Source organism: Alexandromys fortis, unplaced genomic scaffold (genome assembly GCF_014885135.2).
Source record: "Alexandromys fortis isolate MF-2015 unplaced genomic scaffold, M_Fortis_MF-2015_v1.1 scaffold_166, whole genome shotgun sequence".
NCBI classification, from domain to species: domain Eukaryota; kingdom Metazoa; phylum Chordata; class Mammalia; order Rodentia; family Cricetidae; genus Alexandromys; species Alexandromys fortis.
The window spans coordinates 3,091,038-3,109,334 of record NW_026068102.1 but is presented as its reverse complement, the minus strand read 5'-3'; the positions used below and the strand labels follow the sequence as shown (position 1 = coordinate 3,109,334).

The window sequence follows — 18,297 nt, the reverse complement described above, 5'->3', positions numbered from 1 at the left end:
CTCCCTCCTCCCCCACCCCCAAGATCCCATTTTTTGCCCGGCAATCTTGTCTACTTCCCATAATCAGGAGGATAGCTATATGTTTTTCTTTGGGATCACCTTCTTATTTAGCTGATAAGAAAAAATTTTTAAAGTATCCTAGTTGGTGTTTACAAAAATCAGGTTCTTTGAGGCATAAATAAGTAAAACCCATCTCATGAGAGAATAACAAGTTCTATTTTCAATTTGCGTTTAATAGGAAAATCCTGCTTACTTGAGTCCATGTGACAGCCTTCAGACAAGGACCATGGCATCATAAGTAAAATGCCTTCCTATTGTATTATAATACAGTTGTTTATTTCTTTTGTTTCAATGCAGAATCTCATTGTATAGCCCAGGCTTGCCTTGGATTTATAATCTACATGATTCAGCCTCCTGATTCCTAGGATTACAGGCATTTGCCACCACACTTGATTGTGGTTTTCATTTACTAAACATCTCCTTGTTGTCAGTCTTTAAATTTGTTTGTTACTATTATTGATGTGGGAGTGTCATATATCAATCTGTTGATTTCATTGGTTAATTAATAAAGAAACTGCTTGGCCTGATAGGTTAGAACATAGGTGGGTGGCATAAACAGAACAGAATGCTGGGAGGAAGTGAGGCAGATGCCATGCCTCTCCTCTCTGGGGCAGGCTCAATGAAGCTCCAGCCCAAGATGGACATAGGCTAGAATCTTCCCAGTAAGCTACTGCCTCATGATGCTACACAGACTAATAGAAATGGGTTAGTCAAGATGTGAGAGTTAGCCAAGAAGAGGCTGAAACTAATGGGCCAGGCAGTGTTTAAAAGAATACAGTTTGTGTGTTGTTATTTTGGGGCATAAGCTAGCCAGGCGACTGGGAGCCTGGTGACAGGAACACAACCCACAGCTCCTTCTACATATTATCATTGTTATTATTCACTTTTTGAATCGGTCTTTGTATACAATGTTGTCTAGTCAGAAGCGATGTAGTTCTTATGTTTCACTATGTAGCCCAGACTAACTTAGATCTTGCAGTTCTCCTGCCTAAGCCTCTGCCTCTCAACCACTGGAATTACAGGTGTACCCACTATGCCTAACAATCATCTTTAATACTCCCATGAAATAGGTAATAACTTAACTATAAGACTAGGTAATAGAAATTCAGAGACACTAAAGGTATTTCTCCTCTCAAAATTACTTCCAAAGGAATCTAGCTGGTGTATTGTTGTCATGTTAGAATCTGCTAGAAAGGAGAGCTAATTCTCTGGCAGCATTTCTAACACAGGTAAGATGCCCCATTCCACATTGTAGGCCACAGAGCAACTGTACATACATGGATGTCCACTGACCTGCTGTTTCCCACTCTTGCACCACTATAAGGAATCCAGTTAGGCAGTCTGATGCAAGGGCGACAGAATGAGGCTTTTCATTAACAAAAACTCCCTGCCTTCTATGCTCAAACACATTGTCATTTTGTACAAAGACAGCTGAAATGGTGGCCCACTTAAATTTGTCTTTTTAGGTACACCAAATTATGCCAAGTATCCTGCCATACACAAAGGCAGGATGCTTGGTTCCAATTCACAGAAGACCCTCAGACAAGGTGTGGTCTGTGCAGAAGGTTAAGAATCTTTACACATAGACAGTTATCTCACCAAAAAGGTAGAGAATGTGGAGAAAGCACCTATCCACTCACATTTTGAGACCTCTAAATTAAAGAAGTCCCCACATGGAACCGTATATAGTGCCACTTTTGATCAGACTAAACGCTCTCTGGAATGGGTTCTATGTTTGTTTCGCCCATCTGTTCTGAAGCAATCCCAATAGAAAACACATTGAAAATGAATTTCTGCACTAATCTAATTAAAGACTCTAACAAACAGTTCATATTACAACATAGTCTATGAAAAACCTCCAGGAAAAAAAATTGCCTAAAGTATTTTAACAGTGAATACTTACTTATATTTATATTAGTTTGGTACAATATATACTAATATCAAATCCTTTAGGGAACTCATTCCAGTTGTCCTAATCTGCTTTTATACAAATTAATTATCCCTACAATCTTCACATTTACACATTCTAGTCATTTCAGTGTTTGCAGTACTTATTTTATCTCAAGGATCTTGAATAATCTTAAGGAGGTGTTGCTGAGGTCTATATACTGGTGATCTGGTAATTCGCTAAAAATAGTCTAAGAGATTTTTTAAAAATGCTGAAAAATTCATAAAACGCTTTAGGGATAGAACATGACCTATAAACAGAAATTTAGAAATTGGAGGTATCAACAAACCAGACTTTTCCCTTAGGAGGAAAAAGGCATCCAAGTATGTTATGCAAAAGCAGGACTTTTTGATTCCTTATGAAGAATCCTTGACCCACATAGCTTTTTAAAATTCATCTCACGTGTGATAAGATGTTGCTGCTTATTCTAGAGTCACTTACAGGAGCTTATAATCAATCTTGAATGATGAGCTTCTATTATGTTCAGTTAGTAGATCAAGTTCAACTTCTTTAAACTCAAAAAAAAATTTAGAATATTTTGGACATTGAATTCTGCTGTCCTGAGGCACAAGTTGTCATTTCAGTGAGCAGTTTTAGAAAACAATTACCAAATTTTATGATGAAATTTATATTGATAATTTATCTTCAACTTTGTAGGAAGAAATAAAGCCTCACAGCTCATAGAAGTAACTGGAACTTGGTTTCAGGAAAACAATAGAGGTTTCAGACCACAGCACAATCTTACATACCCAATGATATTTTTAGTAAACTCAGACCAAGGGTTGGCTTACTAATCACAACTTCCTCAGCAGCTAGTAATAGTGCTTTGTTAAATGCCATTATGCATTATGTAGAGCATAAAACAAAATAGCCTCCTTCTTCGAGACAATTTTTTTAAGTTTTTGAGTTTATAATACAATTGCATAATATTCCTTTTGGCCTTTCTCCCTCCAAGTCTTCCTGTACAGCCCTTTGAATTCATGGCTCTTTTTTCCTTAACTATTGTTATCTATCTATCTATCTATCTATCTATCTAATGTCCATCTATCATCTATCATTGATCTACCTATTATATATATACATATATATATATGATCTATCCATCTATCATCATCTTTCTTGTATCCATCTACATATTTATGTCTCTGTCTTTCTATCTGTATTCCTAAATACATAAATACAACTATCACTCAATTTAGAAAATTGCCTTTGTATGTATTTGTTTTTAGAACTGACCATTTGGTATTGAATAAAATTTATGTGCTTTTCTCTAGAGAAGACTACTTCTCCTGTTTTCAGAATTCCTTAGTTGCCTGACATTTTTCTGTAGACTTGAGGCCTCCTGGTCTTTAAGACATTCATGTTATTATTTAGTGGTGATATCTTCATTCAGGACATATTTATGCTGTAATGTTGGTAAGACTTCATAGGTGTAGATCCTAAAACACAAACACCTTGTTCCTTTCCCTCTTACTGCATTTCTACCACATCTTTCACAGTGATCTCTGACACTTGTGTACAGGAGTTGTGTTATAGATGAGTCAGTTCAGAATGGGCTCTGTAACTCTGAATTTAGATTAGTTGTAGTTTTATGTAATAGTCTCTTTCTACAGCAAAAAAAAGTTTCCATGATGAGGAGTGTACACCATATTTTTCTATGGGTTTAAGGACAACTATTTAGAATGTTATGGCAGATGGCAGTTTAGTATAGTGGCAATTGTATGTTCTTCAAAATCAATTGCTTCACTAGCCCTTGGTATTTGTGAGAATTCTAGTACCAGGCATAATTCTTCTTGTTGAGGTAGCCCTGAGTCCATTCAGAGAGCTGTTGGTTATTGCCAGTGTATGCATGCCACTACAGCTCTCTTAGGGTTATTGTGCCATACTGCTCTTTGCTAGGTTATTACTCTTTGTAGGTTATTAACTTCCCTTATTTGAAATCTTTGCACCTTTTGGTACCATGAAATGTAGTCCTCAGGGAAGAGACATTCAGATCAGGTCCACTATCAGTGTCTTCAGAAGTATATGATGTCTTCAGCAGTAGGAACTTAACTTCCAATTCTGGTGACTATAACAGTAGCCTATACTGATAAGGACTTCTGAAGCCTAGTGATAGGGTGTTTGTTAGATGGTCTATTGTTCTTGGGAGAGCATTGAAAGCTCAGATAGGAAAACTTTATTTAAACTATTTAAGTACATGTAAAAACTAATTTATGTGTATTATATATATTTTAGGTAGTAATTGATATTATAGCTTATTAAGAATGTTTCAGAAATTCTTAGTGTTTTTGCAACCCTCCTCTCACCCTTTTCTGTATATATCTATCACCTTTTTCATAGTTAGAGCCCTTCCACCAAGTTTTCTTCCGTTTCCCCCATTAGGCCACTTGTAAGGTGCTACTCCCTTTTATTGCTCCTCTATCTTCTCTCCTAACAATGGTCTATTTTTACTTTCCTGGTTACTGTAATTACCCCAGCATACGTATTCCCATGTGAAGATCTGGAGATCAAAATCTCAGGTGAAAAGAACCTGCAATATTTATATTTCTGGATCAAGCTTATACCATTCAAAATATCATTAAATCACTTCCTGATTTCAGTGTGATTGCTTTGTTTCCCTCCATTTATGTTGATTTTGGCTATTGATTTTATATATATATTGAATTTATTGCATTGAGGAATGTTAACTCTAGTCCTTTCTCAAGGATTTTTGCCATAAAAGCATATTGTATTCTCTCAAAGGGTTTCCCCTGAATTCTTTAGATCCGTTTATGTAGTTTACTGATATATTTACGACAACCCATTCCTGAATTTCAGGAATAAAGCCAACTGGTTACAGTAAATCATTTTTTATTCATGTCTTTATAGACATGAATAAAATATGGCTTGGAAACACTTATTGAATAATCTGTGTTCATCAGAGATATTGGTCTATAGTTTCATATGAGTTGTATCTTTATCTGATTTTTGTATTAAAGTGATACTGGCTTCAAAAATTTTGGGGAATGCCCCCTCCCCTTTTTTCTTTCTTTCCTTCCCCATAGGATTGGCTGTAAATCTTCTTTGAAAGTCAGGTAGGATTCTTCTGTGAAACTATGTGCCCCTAGTCTTGTCTTTTAACTGGAAGGATATTGAGTGGCTGTTTTAATATCTACAGTAGTTATAATTATAAAGTTTTTGGTTTAAGTATGGTGGTTTGACTGAATTAGAAAATTCATGTTTTTTATTATTTTATAGCTTAATGGAGTATAGGTCTATAAAGTATTCCATTATAATATTCTGAACTTCTTTTTTGTCTGTTGTATGTTAGCCTCTTCGGTTCTGATCCTGTTAATTGTCTTTCTTTTAGCTAGTTCATCCAAGGATCTGTTGATCTCAGAGAAATAGCTCTTATATTCATTATTTCTTCCTTTTCTCTGTTCCTATTTCATTAATTTCTACTCAATTTTTATTATTTAAGTAGGCAATTTGATTCAAATTTTTTTGCTTTTGCCTTTCCAAAATCTTGAAATACATAATTATGTTACTTATTTGTGCTCTTTCTGATTTGTCTTGTAATATAGACACTCAGGGATAAAAACATCCTTCTTAGGACTGCTTTTACTGTGTTCTGGGGGATTTTGTTGTGTTGTATCTTCATTTTCATTTAGTTCCAGGAAAAAATTTATTTCATTCTTGATTTTGTCTTTGAAGCCTTCATCATTCAGCACTGAAGTGTTTCCTCTCATGAAGCTGTGTGTTTACTAAATACTTCTTTGCTGTCAACTTTAAGCTGTATTAACTTATAATCAGTTAGTATGTGGAGTTATTTGTATCTTTTTTAATTTGTAAATATTTATTTCATGAATTGTGTAGTCTATTTTAGAGTAGCTTCCATGTATTTGAATGGAAGGTTCAGAAGCTTTACTTTAAGTCCATTTGGTGTAAGGTATCATTAAATTCTAAGGTGTCTAAGTTTAACTTCGTCTAGATGACCTGTCTTTTGGAGAAAGTTGGGTAGTGAAATCACCTACTATTAATAGTTAATGTTAATCTGTGTCTTTAAATCCAGTAGTGCATGTTTTATAAAACTGGGTGCACTAGGGTTTGGGAAAGTAATGTCACCTTCATTAGGTGTTTTCTTTGTTAGAATAACATGGCTTTCTTTATATATTCTGATTAATTTTAGTTTGAAGTCTATTTTCTCAATTATTAGGACAGTGATTGCTTCTTGATTTCTGGTTCCTGTTGATTAGAACCAGATTCATTTACCTATAAGAGAATACTTATTTTTAAAGCTAAGATGTTTTTCATAAAGGCAATACAGAGAAGAAATTGGTTGATCCATTTAGCCAATTTATAACTTTTTATTGGAGAACTGAAACTGTTGATATTTAATGCTGTTAAAATATGTGTGTTACTTGTGTTTATTGTATTGTTGTTCATATTCTCCATGGTAATTTGTGTTTTGGTCATTATGGATTTATATTTCTTTACAGTTTCTTGGCAATACTCATTCCTCTCTTCAACCTAAATTATTTCTTTCTGCATTTTCTTAATTTTTTTTGTTGGCTATAAATTCTTTTAGAATATTTTTAAAATTTTTAATATACATATTTCATTTAGTTTTTTTAATTAAACAAGAAATTCACAGTAAATTTTCCTTATTGGTAAAATGTATTTTTTGCTTTGAATACAGCATCACTATTACTAAGTCTTATATATTATTTTCTTTTATTGATTCTTTGTGGATCATCCATTCCTACCCCAGCTTACTCCCTGTCCCTCATTGCTTGCTCACCTACATCCCTGACAACAAGGTCAGCTCTAGTGTGTTTGCCAGACCCAAAGCAGAGGCTACTTTCTCAAGTGCTGCAGCTGACTCTCCCACACTTGTGACCCTAGGAGCCAGTTCTCTCGACTTAGGCAGGTGATAATAGGGAAGGGGAGGAGGACATTTTTCCCTCACCCACTGCCACCACAAGACAGACTGGGAGGATAGGGTCAGCTCTCCCATTCCCGTGCCTGGAGAGTTAGGGCCAGCTCACCTACTGCAGTAACCACCATGGGGCAGGATCAGCCATCCCAGGGGCAATGAAAGGTGGAGCCATTTGAGCACAGCATGATTCCAAAGAACTCCATGCTACCACAGGCTGTGGACATCCTCCACAGACCTCAGCTACAGCAGGAAGGTTAGACCCAGACGTGGCCCTTGGCAGCAGCTCAGGCAGGGACAACACCACGGCAGCCCAGTGGCAGCACAGGTCCGTCAGACCAGCATGCCCTGTGGGTAGCATGGCCCTGGGGCATCAACATGGTCCCAAGTTCCGGGTATCCACGGAGCCCTCAGTGGCAACTGGAGTCATGAATACCACCCCAGACCGGACCTTTCATTTCCATCACCCTTATGTTTGCTTTCTCTTGTACATCATCCAGATACGGGTTCTCTTTAAATTCTTTTTCCTTTATTTCAATGAGCTGTTTCTTTTTGTCTTCTTTAAACTCCAATATATCTTTGTCAAAGTTTATGATTGTTCTTTTAAGTTATGTGTCCTGTGGCTCATGTAAATAATTCTTACTGGCATAAATCCCTACAGAAAAGATGGGCAGTGATGGCACACACCTTTAATCCCAGCACTTCAGAGACAGAGGCAGATAGAGCTCTGATTTCAAGGCCAGCCTTGCCTAGAGAGCAAGTTATAGGACAGCCAGAGCTATGAAAGAAAGAAAGAAAGAAAGAAAGAAAGAAAGAAAGAAAGGAAGGAAGGAAGGAAGGAAGGAAGGAAGGAAGGAAGAAAGAAAGAAAGAAAGAAAGAAAGAAAGAAAGAAAGAAAGAAAGAAAGAAAGAAAGAAAGAAAGAAAGTTCTGGAGGACTGGAGGCTTTTCATTTGTTAGGTTGTTGGATTTTTGTGCATGGGGAGGGGGTAGTGTTATTTGTGTTTTTCCAATGGTATCTGTGCCTGTGGACTTCTTTATTAGGTCTATGTCTGACATGGAGAAAGCAGGTCAGAGCCTGAGGGAAGACGTGCACATTAGGTTGGGTCTAAATGCTTGGATGAAGTAAGAAGGACACAGATAATTGGGCTAGTATGTAGAATGGGTATTCCAATTCAAACTTGGAGTGTGGGGATAGATGTGGGGTTTGGAGGAAACCGTGTGGTGGGAAGAAACACAATTACTCACCTGACTAGATCCTAGAGCAGCATCTGGTTGTATGGCAAGGTGGTTGTGGTGGTAGAAGGGAGTTGACGTTGTCATTGGTGTTGGTCAGGAGCAGCTGAGGTGGATCCTGGTAGAAGCCTAAAGTTTGCTTGCAGTCTAATCAAGGGTGGTCTTGCTAGTCTGGAGCACAGTATGTATGACATTAGCTATCTATGGGGAATTTAGGAGTGGGTTAGGAAGACAGAATCAGAAGGCTTCACTGAGCTAAGTCCTGCAGAAGGATGTGCAGGATGAGGTTGAGTGGAGAGATTTGAAGTGGTGTGGAAGGAGCCTATGAATCAGGTTCAGAGGATAGCTCCTTGCCAAAGCCTCAAAGTTGGTTGTTGCACAGGCAGGGATGGTTTTTTTTAAAAAAAAAAAAAAAAAAAGCTGGGCATTGGATGTAAAAGATGGACTGACTCTTGGGGATGGGGTGGATAGGGTGTTTGGACAAGAGAAACAGAAGGATTCACCCAGCTAGATCCTGGAGAGTGATGTGAAGACTCTGTAACATTCCCCCCTTTGACATCTCAGTGCGTCAGCCTGGCTGACCTGGAACTCAATATGTAGGCCAGGATGGCCTTGAACTAACAAGGATCCAAGGATCATCTTGCTTCAGACTACAGAGTGCTCTGACTAAAGATGTGTGGAGGCTTGAGTGAGAAGAAATTCACAGACTAATATATTTGAATGTTTGGTTCCTAGTTGGTAGAATTAGTTGGGGAAGGATTAGGAGGTGTGGCCTTTTTGGAGGAGGTGTGTCACTGGGGGTGGGTTTTGAGGTTTCAAAAATCCACCATGATGCCATGCCAAATCTCTCTCTCTCTCTCTCTCTCTCTCTCTCTCTCTCTCTCTCTCTCTCTCTCTCTCTCTCTTACTTGTGGATTAGATGTAAACTCTTAGTTACTACTTCCATGCTTGCTTGCTGCCTTGCTCTCTCCCATGGTGGTCATGTACTCACCCTCTGTAAACAAGCTTTCTCCTGTGAGTTTCCTTGGTCATCGTGTCCCTGCATAGCAACAGGACAGTAACTAAGACAGGATGTGTCATATATTCTGCCTAAAACTGTTTTTTTTTTTAATCTGGGAACAATGGCCCTTAATCTCTCAAATTTCAAAATTTCTATTTATAGGTCACAATGCACCCCTGAAGTAGTTCATATATCTATCAACAACTAAAGAAGATCTATTTATTGTATATGTATGATGATATGTTTTGTCTGTCTGCCAAAGGACACAAGAAGTGGGCAATGGATTACCTGGAATTGGAGTTACAGATATTAGTGAGCTACTATGTAGGTGCTAGGAACCAATTCTAGGTTCTTTGCAAGAGCAACAATCTTTATCACTAAGCCATCTCTCCAATCCCTTGTCAGCAATGTTATTAAAGTATGCTCTTCTCTTTTGATTTATCATGGTTCTCAAACTGAAGAAAGTGAATTTCACAACATTGCTGGGGGAGTCAGGATATGCTAATACATTTCATAGCACTTCAAGTCTCTCAGTGTTCTCAGAATATTCCAGAATGACACTGCAGTTGTACAGAAATCCACATCTCACATCCACTCTCCTTGACTGAGATCCTACTTTGATTCATACAAGTTGTATAATATTAGACAAGTCACTGGATTACTTTGTGGCTCAGTTTTCTCAGAAAACTGAATGAGTGAATAACAAAAACCATTTAGAGCAAGGACTCAGGGGCACCATTAATTGTAAATTGTGGTTTCCCTCACGGTATTGATTGTGAAATGTTTTCTCAGTTATGAATATTGTAAATTAAATGACCTGTAATAGAATGGAACAGCAGAACACACAAGAGCTCTTTGTACCAGTGGTAGATATTGTTATGTGTCCCATTGATTCCACCTTTGAGTTTTCTTGTGATTTAAAGTGTGTGTGTGTGTGTGTGTGTGTGTGTGTGTGTGTGTGTGTGTGTGTGATGGCTCATTTTTATGGTTTGAATGTCAAATGTTCCCTGCAGGATAATGTGTTTTAGCATTTTCTTCCCAGATGAAGGTGCTATTTGAAGAGTCTTTGAACCCTTTAGAATTGGGGGCTTCACTGGAGAAAGTGGTCTTCTGTGGTTGGAGTTTGAGATGGTTGTGTTTTTGTTGGTTTTGGTTTTTGGATTTTATTGGTTTCTGTTTTTCCTAGCTGTACTTTCTTTCACCCTTCTATTTCTCGATCTGCCTGGATATGCACAAGCTGTCATACATTCATTGTGATGCCTTTCCTGCTCTAATGGACTTTAATCCCATTCAACCACGAATAAAATTAAGGCTTTCCTACTATCAACTGCTTCTTGTCACTCACTTGGTCACAACCAGAAAATTGCTGATCTGTCCACCTAGTAAAATCTGTTCTGTGCTGAGGTTGTAATTAAAAAATATTGGAAAACCTTATGGCAGTGTCTAAAGTAACCAAATCCATTGTTCTAAGCACAGAACTAGTTGGGTAAGTAAGGGCTGCTGGAAATGGAATGCGAATGTGCTTGTGGGCTCTGGCTGTAATTTAAATGCACTTCTTTTGCAGAGGGAGACCAAAGGGCAGTTTCTTATTGAGCACATCTGCAACTACTACAGCTTGCTGGAGAAGGACTACTTTGGAATTCGCTATGTGGACCCAGAGAAGCAGAGGGTAAGAGCCAATCTTGATCTTCAAACTGTGGGGTTAGGGAAAGGCCAAGCATGCCAGGCACTGTGGCATCTTTTCCAGAACCTTTACGGTACCTTTGTTCTCATGAGTTATTGGCATGGGAAATAAAACTGCTGGTGTGACTGGAAGACTACCTAACTGGAAGGACGAGGGAAAGGAAAGGCTTTTCAGGAAGCTGGTCTCTCATGAAAGAACAGAAATGCTGCTCTGCTCTGCAAACCTCCTCAGAGTAGCTACATATAATCTAATTATGGAGAGCTCCACCACTCCCCTCGCCCGCACACACACACACACACACACACACACACACACACACACACACAGACATAACAACTTACTGGCAGAGGGGAGGAATGGACTTAGTAGGGAAAGGGTTTCCTTACAGAGAGATAGAAACATTTCCCTGATAGCTAAAGAAGTGGAACATGTCCTTAAGTATCTTATGGCCATTTGAGGGTGTTTTTATTTTCTTATCTCTCCAGTCAGCTATCCTCTCCCTACCAGTTGTTTCTTATTTATTTAATAAAACAGATCAATGTAACAAGCTGACATTGTACCCTACCGTTCAGTTTTTTTCATTTTTATCCATTTTTTGTTTTCTCTTTTCCCATATGCATTCCTCTTACTGTCATACAGCCAGTGGCAGAGGCTGACCTTACAGATATTATGACATCTGAGTACATTTATTGAGTCCCTCTTTTTATTCTATCATTAAACAATTTCTCTACATCTCTCCCCACTTTTGCTCCTTATTCTCCTTTTTATGCCTTTTCCAATTCTCCCAACTACCAACAAAATACTAATCATTAGTCTTATTGATATAGGTTACTTCTCCTTCTCTACAGTTTTCCACACATAAGTCATAACTAAAATATTGATGTATACATTATGAGGTTTCCTTTACTTCTTACATAAATTAGTACTTTATAAAAACCTGTTTATAGTCACCTGCTACTGTATTGTATCAGTGATTAACTACTGGATAGGGAATACTGTAGAAACTACTTCTCAACACATAGGAGACAGCCTGGAGATAGAAGCTGCCTGGAAAAGAAGACTGGCAGCAGAAAAGATCACTACAACCATGCTACAACTGTCTTAGTAGGATTTTTGGTTTTGTTTGGTTTTTGGTTTTTGTCTTTGCTATGAAGAGACACTATGACTATGGCCAGTTTTATAAAGGAAAACATTTAACTAGGACTGGCTTACAGTTCAGAGGTTTGCTCCATTACTGCAGAAAGCATGGTGACATGCAGGCAGACATGGTGCTGGAGAAGTAACTGAAGTTCTACACCTTGATCCGTAGGAAGCAGGAAGGGATTGTGACAAACTTCCTCCAGAAGGCCACAGCTACTCCAACAAGGCCACACATCCTAATAGTGCCACTCTCTATGGGCCTAAGTGAGCCATTTTTATTCAAGCCACCACAACAGCCATACCTGTTTTTCTCAATATTTATTAGCTGCTATGACCTTGTATAGATACATCAGTTGCAGTGTTATTGTTGTACAATACTGGAAAGATTCTTATTTTAATTTAAGCCAAGATCTCACATTTACTTTAGGCTGGCCTAAAACTCTTCTACATCCTCTGGCTTCAACCTTGTAGCTTCTAAAATTATAGGCATATGGTTTTGTGGCACCATGCTTGAATAATTTTTATTTGGTTTTGTGTTTCCATTGCTATGGATCAGACTCGGAGCCTTTTACATGGTAGGCAAGTATTCAACCACTGAGTTACAGTCCAACCTCTTAAAACTGCATATCTCGTGGACTCAAAAAGATCTGCTTTAGAATCTTTACTTCCTTTGATTAGTAAACTGCTGGACACACCGGGTTATTTAACTTCTGTGTGCTTTCCCAATGGAACTAATAAATAAACTATTTGCTTCATCACTTTTAAGAGAATTAGAATAGTTATGTCATGCTTGGCATGTGGTATATGGCGCACATTGACTATGCGTTACATGTTGTTCTCACTATGAATTGATGCTATTGCTTTTGTAATTATTAGGCTTTGACTAGGTCCAGGTGAGTACTTAAGACATGTTTAGTGCCTGTAGAACAAATGTTTGTAACTTCTTTTAAGGAAGGGGGGACACTACTAAGAGTCCTTGATGATTTATTTATAAAAATCTAATTAATTAAGAAAACCAGGTGAACTAGAGAAGCCAAGTGTAATTACCCACACTGTGTAGTTAGTGGGTTACCTGTACCTCCTGTCAGCCTCATTGATGGTAAATCACTGTGGAATATTATTATTTTAAATCTACCATATTTGTTCTCCCATGGTTCTCAGTTAATGAGGGTAAGTTCCATTTGGAATAGATTTTTATACAAGTAGCTGAATTTTATAACACTAATTTCTATAATTATGAATTTAAATGTACATCGTGTTATCATTCATGATGCAGGTGATCTGAGGCCAGTCCCATAAGGGGCAGTGGAGGGTGACTCAAAACCACGCGGGTCCCTGGCGAGTGGAAGACAGACAGATACACCATGTGTAGAGAGCTTAGATTTAGAGTTTATTTAGTGAGTATGGAGTGGGAGGGGAGAGAAAAGGAGGGGAACAGAGAAAGAGAAAAGAGAGACTGGAAAGGAGGTGAGAGATCCCCTTGCCTTAGCAGGGGAGGGGGGATAGATTGGGAGTGGTGGGGCTTGTCTCTCAAAGGACTGAGTACCCAGGTGACAGGTCAGGCCATGGCCAGCAGATTACAACACTTTGTACTAGATTTATTGCCATATTTCTCTACCCTGTTGCAGGATATTTGTTGACACTGTGTAAAGATGTGTCACTGTGACTGGTTTAATAAAGAGCTGAATGACCAATAGCTGGGCAGGAAAGAATATGCAGGACTTCTGGGGAAAGAGAGGAACTTGGGTTGAATCTAGACACAAGAGAAACACTCCAGAGAAATACTGAAGCAATTAAACATACAGTACAGAGGAGAGGTAACTGAACCATGTGGCAGAGTATTAATTTAAGTTATAAGAATTAGTTGAGAAAAAGCCTAAGCTAAGGCTAAGTTTCATAATTAATAATAGTCTCCTTGTTATTATTTGTGAGCTGGTGACCCAAGGGAAGTCTGACTACAGTAGCTCCTCATCATTTTCTCTAAATCTAAGCAAGGAAGTCAGACATTATTATTAGATCTAAGCATACTCTAGCCACTAACCCACCCAAAGAAGAATTATGCCACACTTAGGCTATAGGTGATTGGTTTATATTCTGGGGTCCTAAGTATTAGTACCTCCTCTTAATGTAGGTAAATACAGTCCTGATCTTTACATAGGAAGTCAGATGATGAGCCTATTAATGATGGAAAAAATCTTGTCTGTATAAGAACAGCTTACTTTTTCTACAAGTACCTTCAGGAGGACACAGAATGAAATAAACTACTGGGCTGGTGGCAGGAAGCCAGATGGTATTATGTCCCACCACCTGCTCCTTCTATTGAAAGGCTGCTTCCTGCTGGCCTCCTCAGGGTAATTGCTTCTCATATGCTCATAACTGAGAACAGGAAAGGAACCAAAGATTCAGGACAGCCCTGAAAACAACAGGATTTACTGCAAGCAGAAGTCCCTACTTATGGATTGGCCTGCTTAATAAATTCTTTTGTTTTTAAAGATCAGCAAGGGTCAAATGTCACAATTTCAGAAGCTGGAGAAATCACTCTGTGGTTTGCAATGCTTGTTGCTCTTACAGAAGACCTGAGTTTGACTTTCTGAACCCACATTGGCCAGATCACATTTGCCCATATCTCCAGTTTGAGGTTATCCTAATGCCCTCTTGTCTCTGCAGATACCCGAACTCACATAAACTTGCACACCGAGACATATGCACATACACATAACTTAAAAATAAAAAGAAGTATTTTTAAAAATACAACTTCCTGGGTACCGTGTGGGATTTAACAGGAGAGGGGGCAAATATACAAACTCGTTGTTCTGTTTGAAACAGAACACAATTATAGGAATAAGGGATTGGGTGAGAAATGTAATTTTAACCCAATTGGAGTCAGGACAAAAAAGTATCCAGTGTAGGAAACTTTCTCTGACTTTGTTGAAGAAGAACCTGGAGAGGAATCAATTATAGAAATAAAGTTTACACAATATATTGGATAAAGAAGAGGCAGTTGGAGGTTTACAGCAGCCATGACCATGAGATCCCACTCTAAACCAAAGACTTCAAAGCTTTGAAATAGCTTTTGAGTCAGATTTGAAGTCAACCTGGGACGAGGTTACCATTGCTATGACCCACAGCTTAAATACAAACAGTGTAGTCAGACAACAACGATTTGAAGAGGCCTTTTGAGCTTAAATCAGAAGTTCATTTTCAAAATTGAATTGTAATTGCTTTACATGAATGAAGCATGACATGGAGCTGATCACTGCATGAGTTAACTTGCTGTGTAACAAGCTTCCCTATAGTTTATTGACTTAGAACATCCTGTATGAGTTTTATCTCTCATAGGATATATACAAGTTTGGTGTTTGAGCAGGACTAAGTTGAGCAGGTGTTCAGCAGATGACTTGTCAGAAATAATCTAAAAAACTTTCTTTCATCTTCATCTTCATGGGCTTTGGTACCTTGGTTGAAGGAAGGGGTAAAAGGTGTAGGGGGACCCTTTCTCTCTGAATTCAGTTTCAGAACATCTGCAGCCATGACATGACTGGCTGGAGTGTCATGTACATATAGATCTAATCACCGAATGAGAGGCAGAGAAACTGAGCAGTAACAGTGTGAATGTATTAAGTTTGGAAAGTCTGTTAGCATAGTTAAAGCAATGAGACTGTAAATGTTTGTAAATTCGAGTCAGAAGCTACATAAAGAGCTTTTGTCCTCAGATATAGTTGTAGCCAATAAAATATTTTATTTCTTCAAACCCTGGGATTTTATTGTGGAGCTATGGAGGAGAATCAGAAAGCTAAGGGACACTCATATTTTAGGGTATGTTCTAGAAAGAGAAATGAGGAAGACCAAATAGAGCAGACAGGAAAAATGAGGCAAACACAGTTAGCTGTAGACTTAGCACAGAGAAGACTTGAAAGTTTCAAGGACCATGGCTAAAAATTTTACCATATAACAATAGGAAGACTGTCGATGTCATTTACCTCTTGAACAGCCTTGAGCAGATTCCTCATCATTGTATCCCTCGGTTTCTTCATCTCAGAACAAATTGTACTTATGTTTTTTAAATGAATCTTGCATATTATCTATCTTATTTAATTGATTTTATATGCCATATTTTAAAGTGTATAAATAGACCCATGGGGATATCTGACCTTAGAACAGTTCATTAACAATGTTATTGAATTAATATGGTATGAGAACTAGTGATCTGCATTGACAAATCATAAGATTTGATGAATTCCACAAGTTGCCATATTTATTTTATGTGTATGTATGTGTTCCTGTATGTACATATATGTACCACTTACAACCTGATGCCCCTTTAGTGCTAAAGAAGGTTTCAGATTCCCTAAAACTGTAGTTATAAGCAGTTATGAACCACCATGTGGAAACTGGGAAATGCACCTGGGTCTAATGTGAGAGCAGCCAGTGCTCTTAATAACTAAATCGTCTCTTCACTCCCCATAATTTCTCTTTTGATAGCTTGTTATTATCCGTATATAGTTTGCAATAATCACAGATAACTATTTTTGTAAGGTATTATATCATATTCTGACCATTTATTTTTTTTAGTGTATATAAGGAGTTATTAACTATATAATAGGAGCTGGCATCAAAGTATGTTTTTATAAAGAATGGATAAGAAAAATGTGGTACATTTACACAATGGAGTACTACACAGCAGAATAAAATAGCAACATCTTGAATTCTGCAGGCAAATGGATGGAGCTAGAAAACATCATATCGAGTGAGGTAACCCAGATGCAGAAAGACAATTATTACATGTACTCACTCATAAGTGGTTTTAAAATATAAAGCAAAGAAAACCAGCCTACAAATCAAAATCCCAGAGAACCTAGACCACAATGAGGACCCTAAGAGAGACATACATAGATAATCTACATGGAAGTAGAAAAAGACAAGATTTCCTGAGTAAATTGGGAGCATAGGGACCTTGGGAAAGGATTGAATGGGAGGGGAGAGGCAGGGATATGAGTAGAGAAAAATGTAGATCTCAATAAAAATCAATAAAATTAAAAAAAGAAATTATGTTTTCCTTAGTTAAATTTTAATTCAATACATTTAAGAGTACTTACTGGTTTATTATCTAAGGCTGGTTTTATAGTTGAAAAAGAGTTAGTAGTATGACAGAGGCCATATTGACCAGAAAGCCTAAATTAATTACCTACTCCGTCTCACCTACTAGGGTGCATCTTAAGGACACAGGGATGTATAGAGTCTTGAAAGCATTGTAGGAATCAGCATAAAGGTAGAATTTGGAGTTGATGAATATTTGAATGGAAGTTTATGCTTTTTTAGCTTACCCACCATCTCTTTTATTTTTTACAACTGCTGCTCCTTTTTAAGCTAGCCAAGATTCTAGAATACAAAATCAATTATGGCTACAGAAGTAAAAACCATTACGTCAAAGCAGTTAAGTTTTTCTTCTGTGGAGAACTTCCAAACAAATGGACAGTAAATTGTCAGTATCCTTGCTATGTAATTTGTCTTTTGTTCTTGTGCCATATGTTTTCCTGAAATGACTGCAATACCTTTTACTGGTAGGTAAATGACTGGAAGCTCTCTATTACTTTACTATCCAGAACTCTGTCAAGATCATATTCACTCAGATATCATTTTTTCCTTTCAAGCAAAAACCAAAGAATCCATTAAGGGCATAATTTATCCCTATAATACCAGAACTTGGTTACTTTGGGCTTTTCCCTGATGGATATGAGAACCAAGCATTCTTCAGAGCCATGGTGGGAACTGTTTTGATATATTGATCTTGTTACTATTAAGTGGAAAGGTGTCTGCTTCAAAAGGTGTATTCATTTTTTTAAAGAATCATGTATTGTTAATACCCTTTCCCATGATCCCCATGCTCCCAATTTACTCAGGAGATCTTGTCTTTTTTCTGCTTACCATGTAGATTAGATTGTCTTTTTCTGCTTATCATATAGATTAGACTCTCTTAGGGTCTCTTTATGATGTAGGTTCTCTGGGATTATGAATTGTAGGCTGGTATGCTTTATCTCTAAAAGACACTTATGAGTGAGTACATATTTTATTTGTCTTCCTGTGTCTGGGTTACCTCATTCAATATGATGTTTTCTAGGTCCATCCATTTGCCCAGAAATTTGAAGATGTCATTACTTTTTCCCACTGTATAATACTCCATTGAGTAAATGTACCCACATTTTCCTTATCCATTCTTAGGTCGAGAGGCATTTAGGTTGTTTCCAGGTTCTGACTGACAACACTGCTATGAACATAACTGAGCACATGCCTTTGTGGTGTACAATAGGTACTAGA

General features: G+C 37.7%; 1 protein-coding gene across 2 annotated transcripts in view; it reads left to right on the top strand.

Annotated features, from left to right (window-relative positions):
* Window positions 1-18,297, top strand: part of Frmd3 (FERM domain containing 3) — a 195,166-nt gene that overhangs the window by 51,564 nt on the left and 125,305 nt on the right. For both annotated transcript variants that reach the window (XM_050123934.1, XM_050123933.1), the window contains exon 2: window positions 10,723-10,827. In XM_050123934.1, the coding sequence (XP_049979891.1) occupies window positions 10,723-10,827 (105 nt within the window). The remainder of the gene's footprint in view (window positions 1-10,722; window positions 10,828-18,297) is intronic.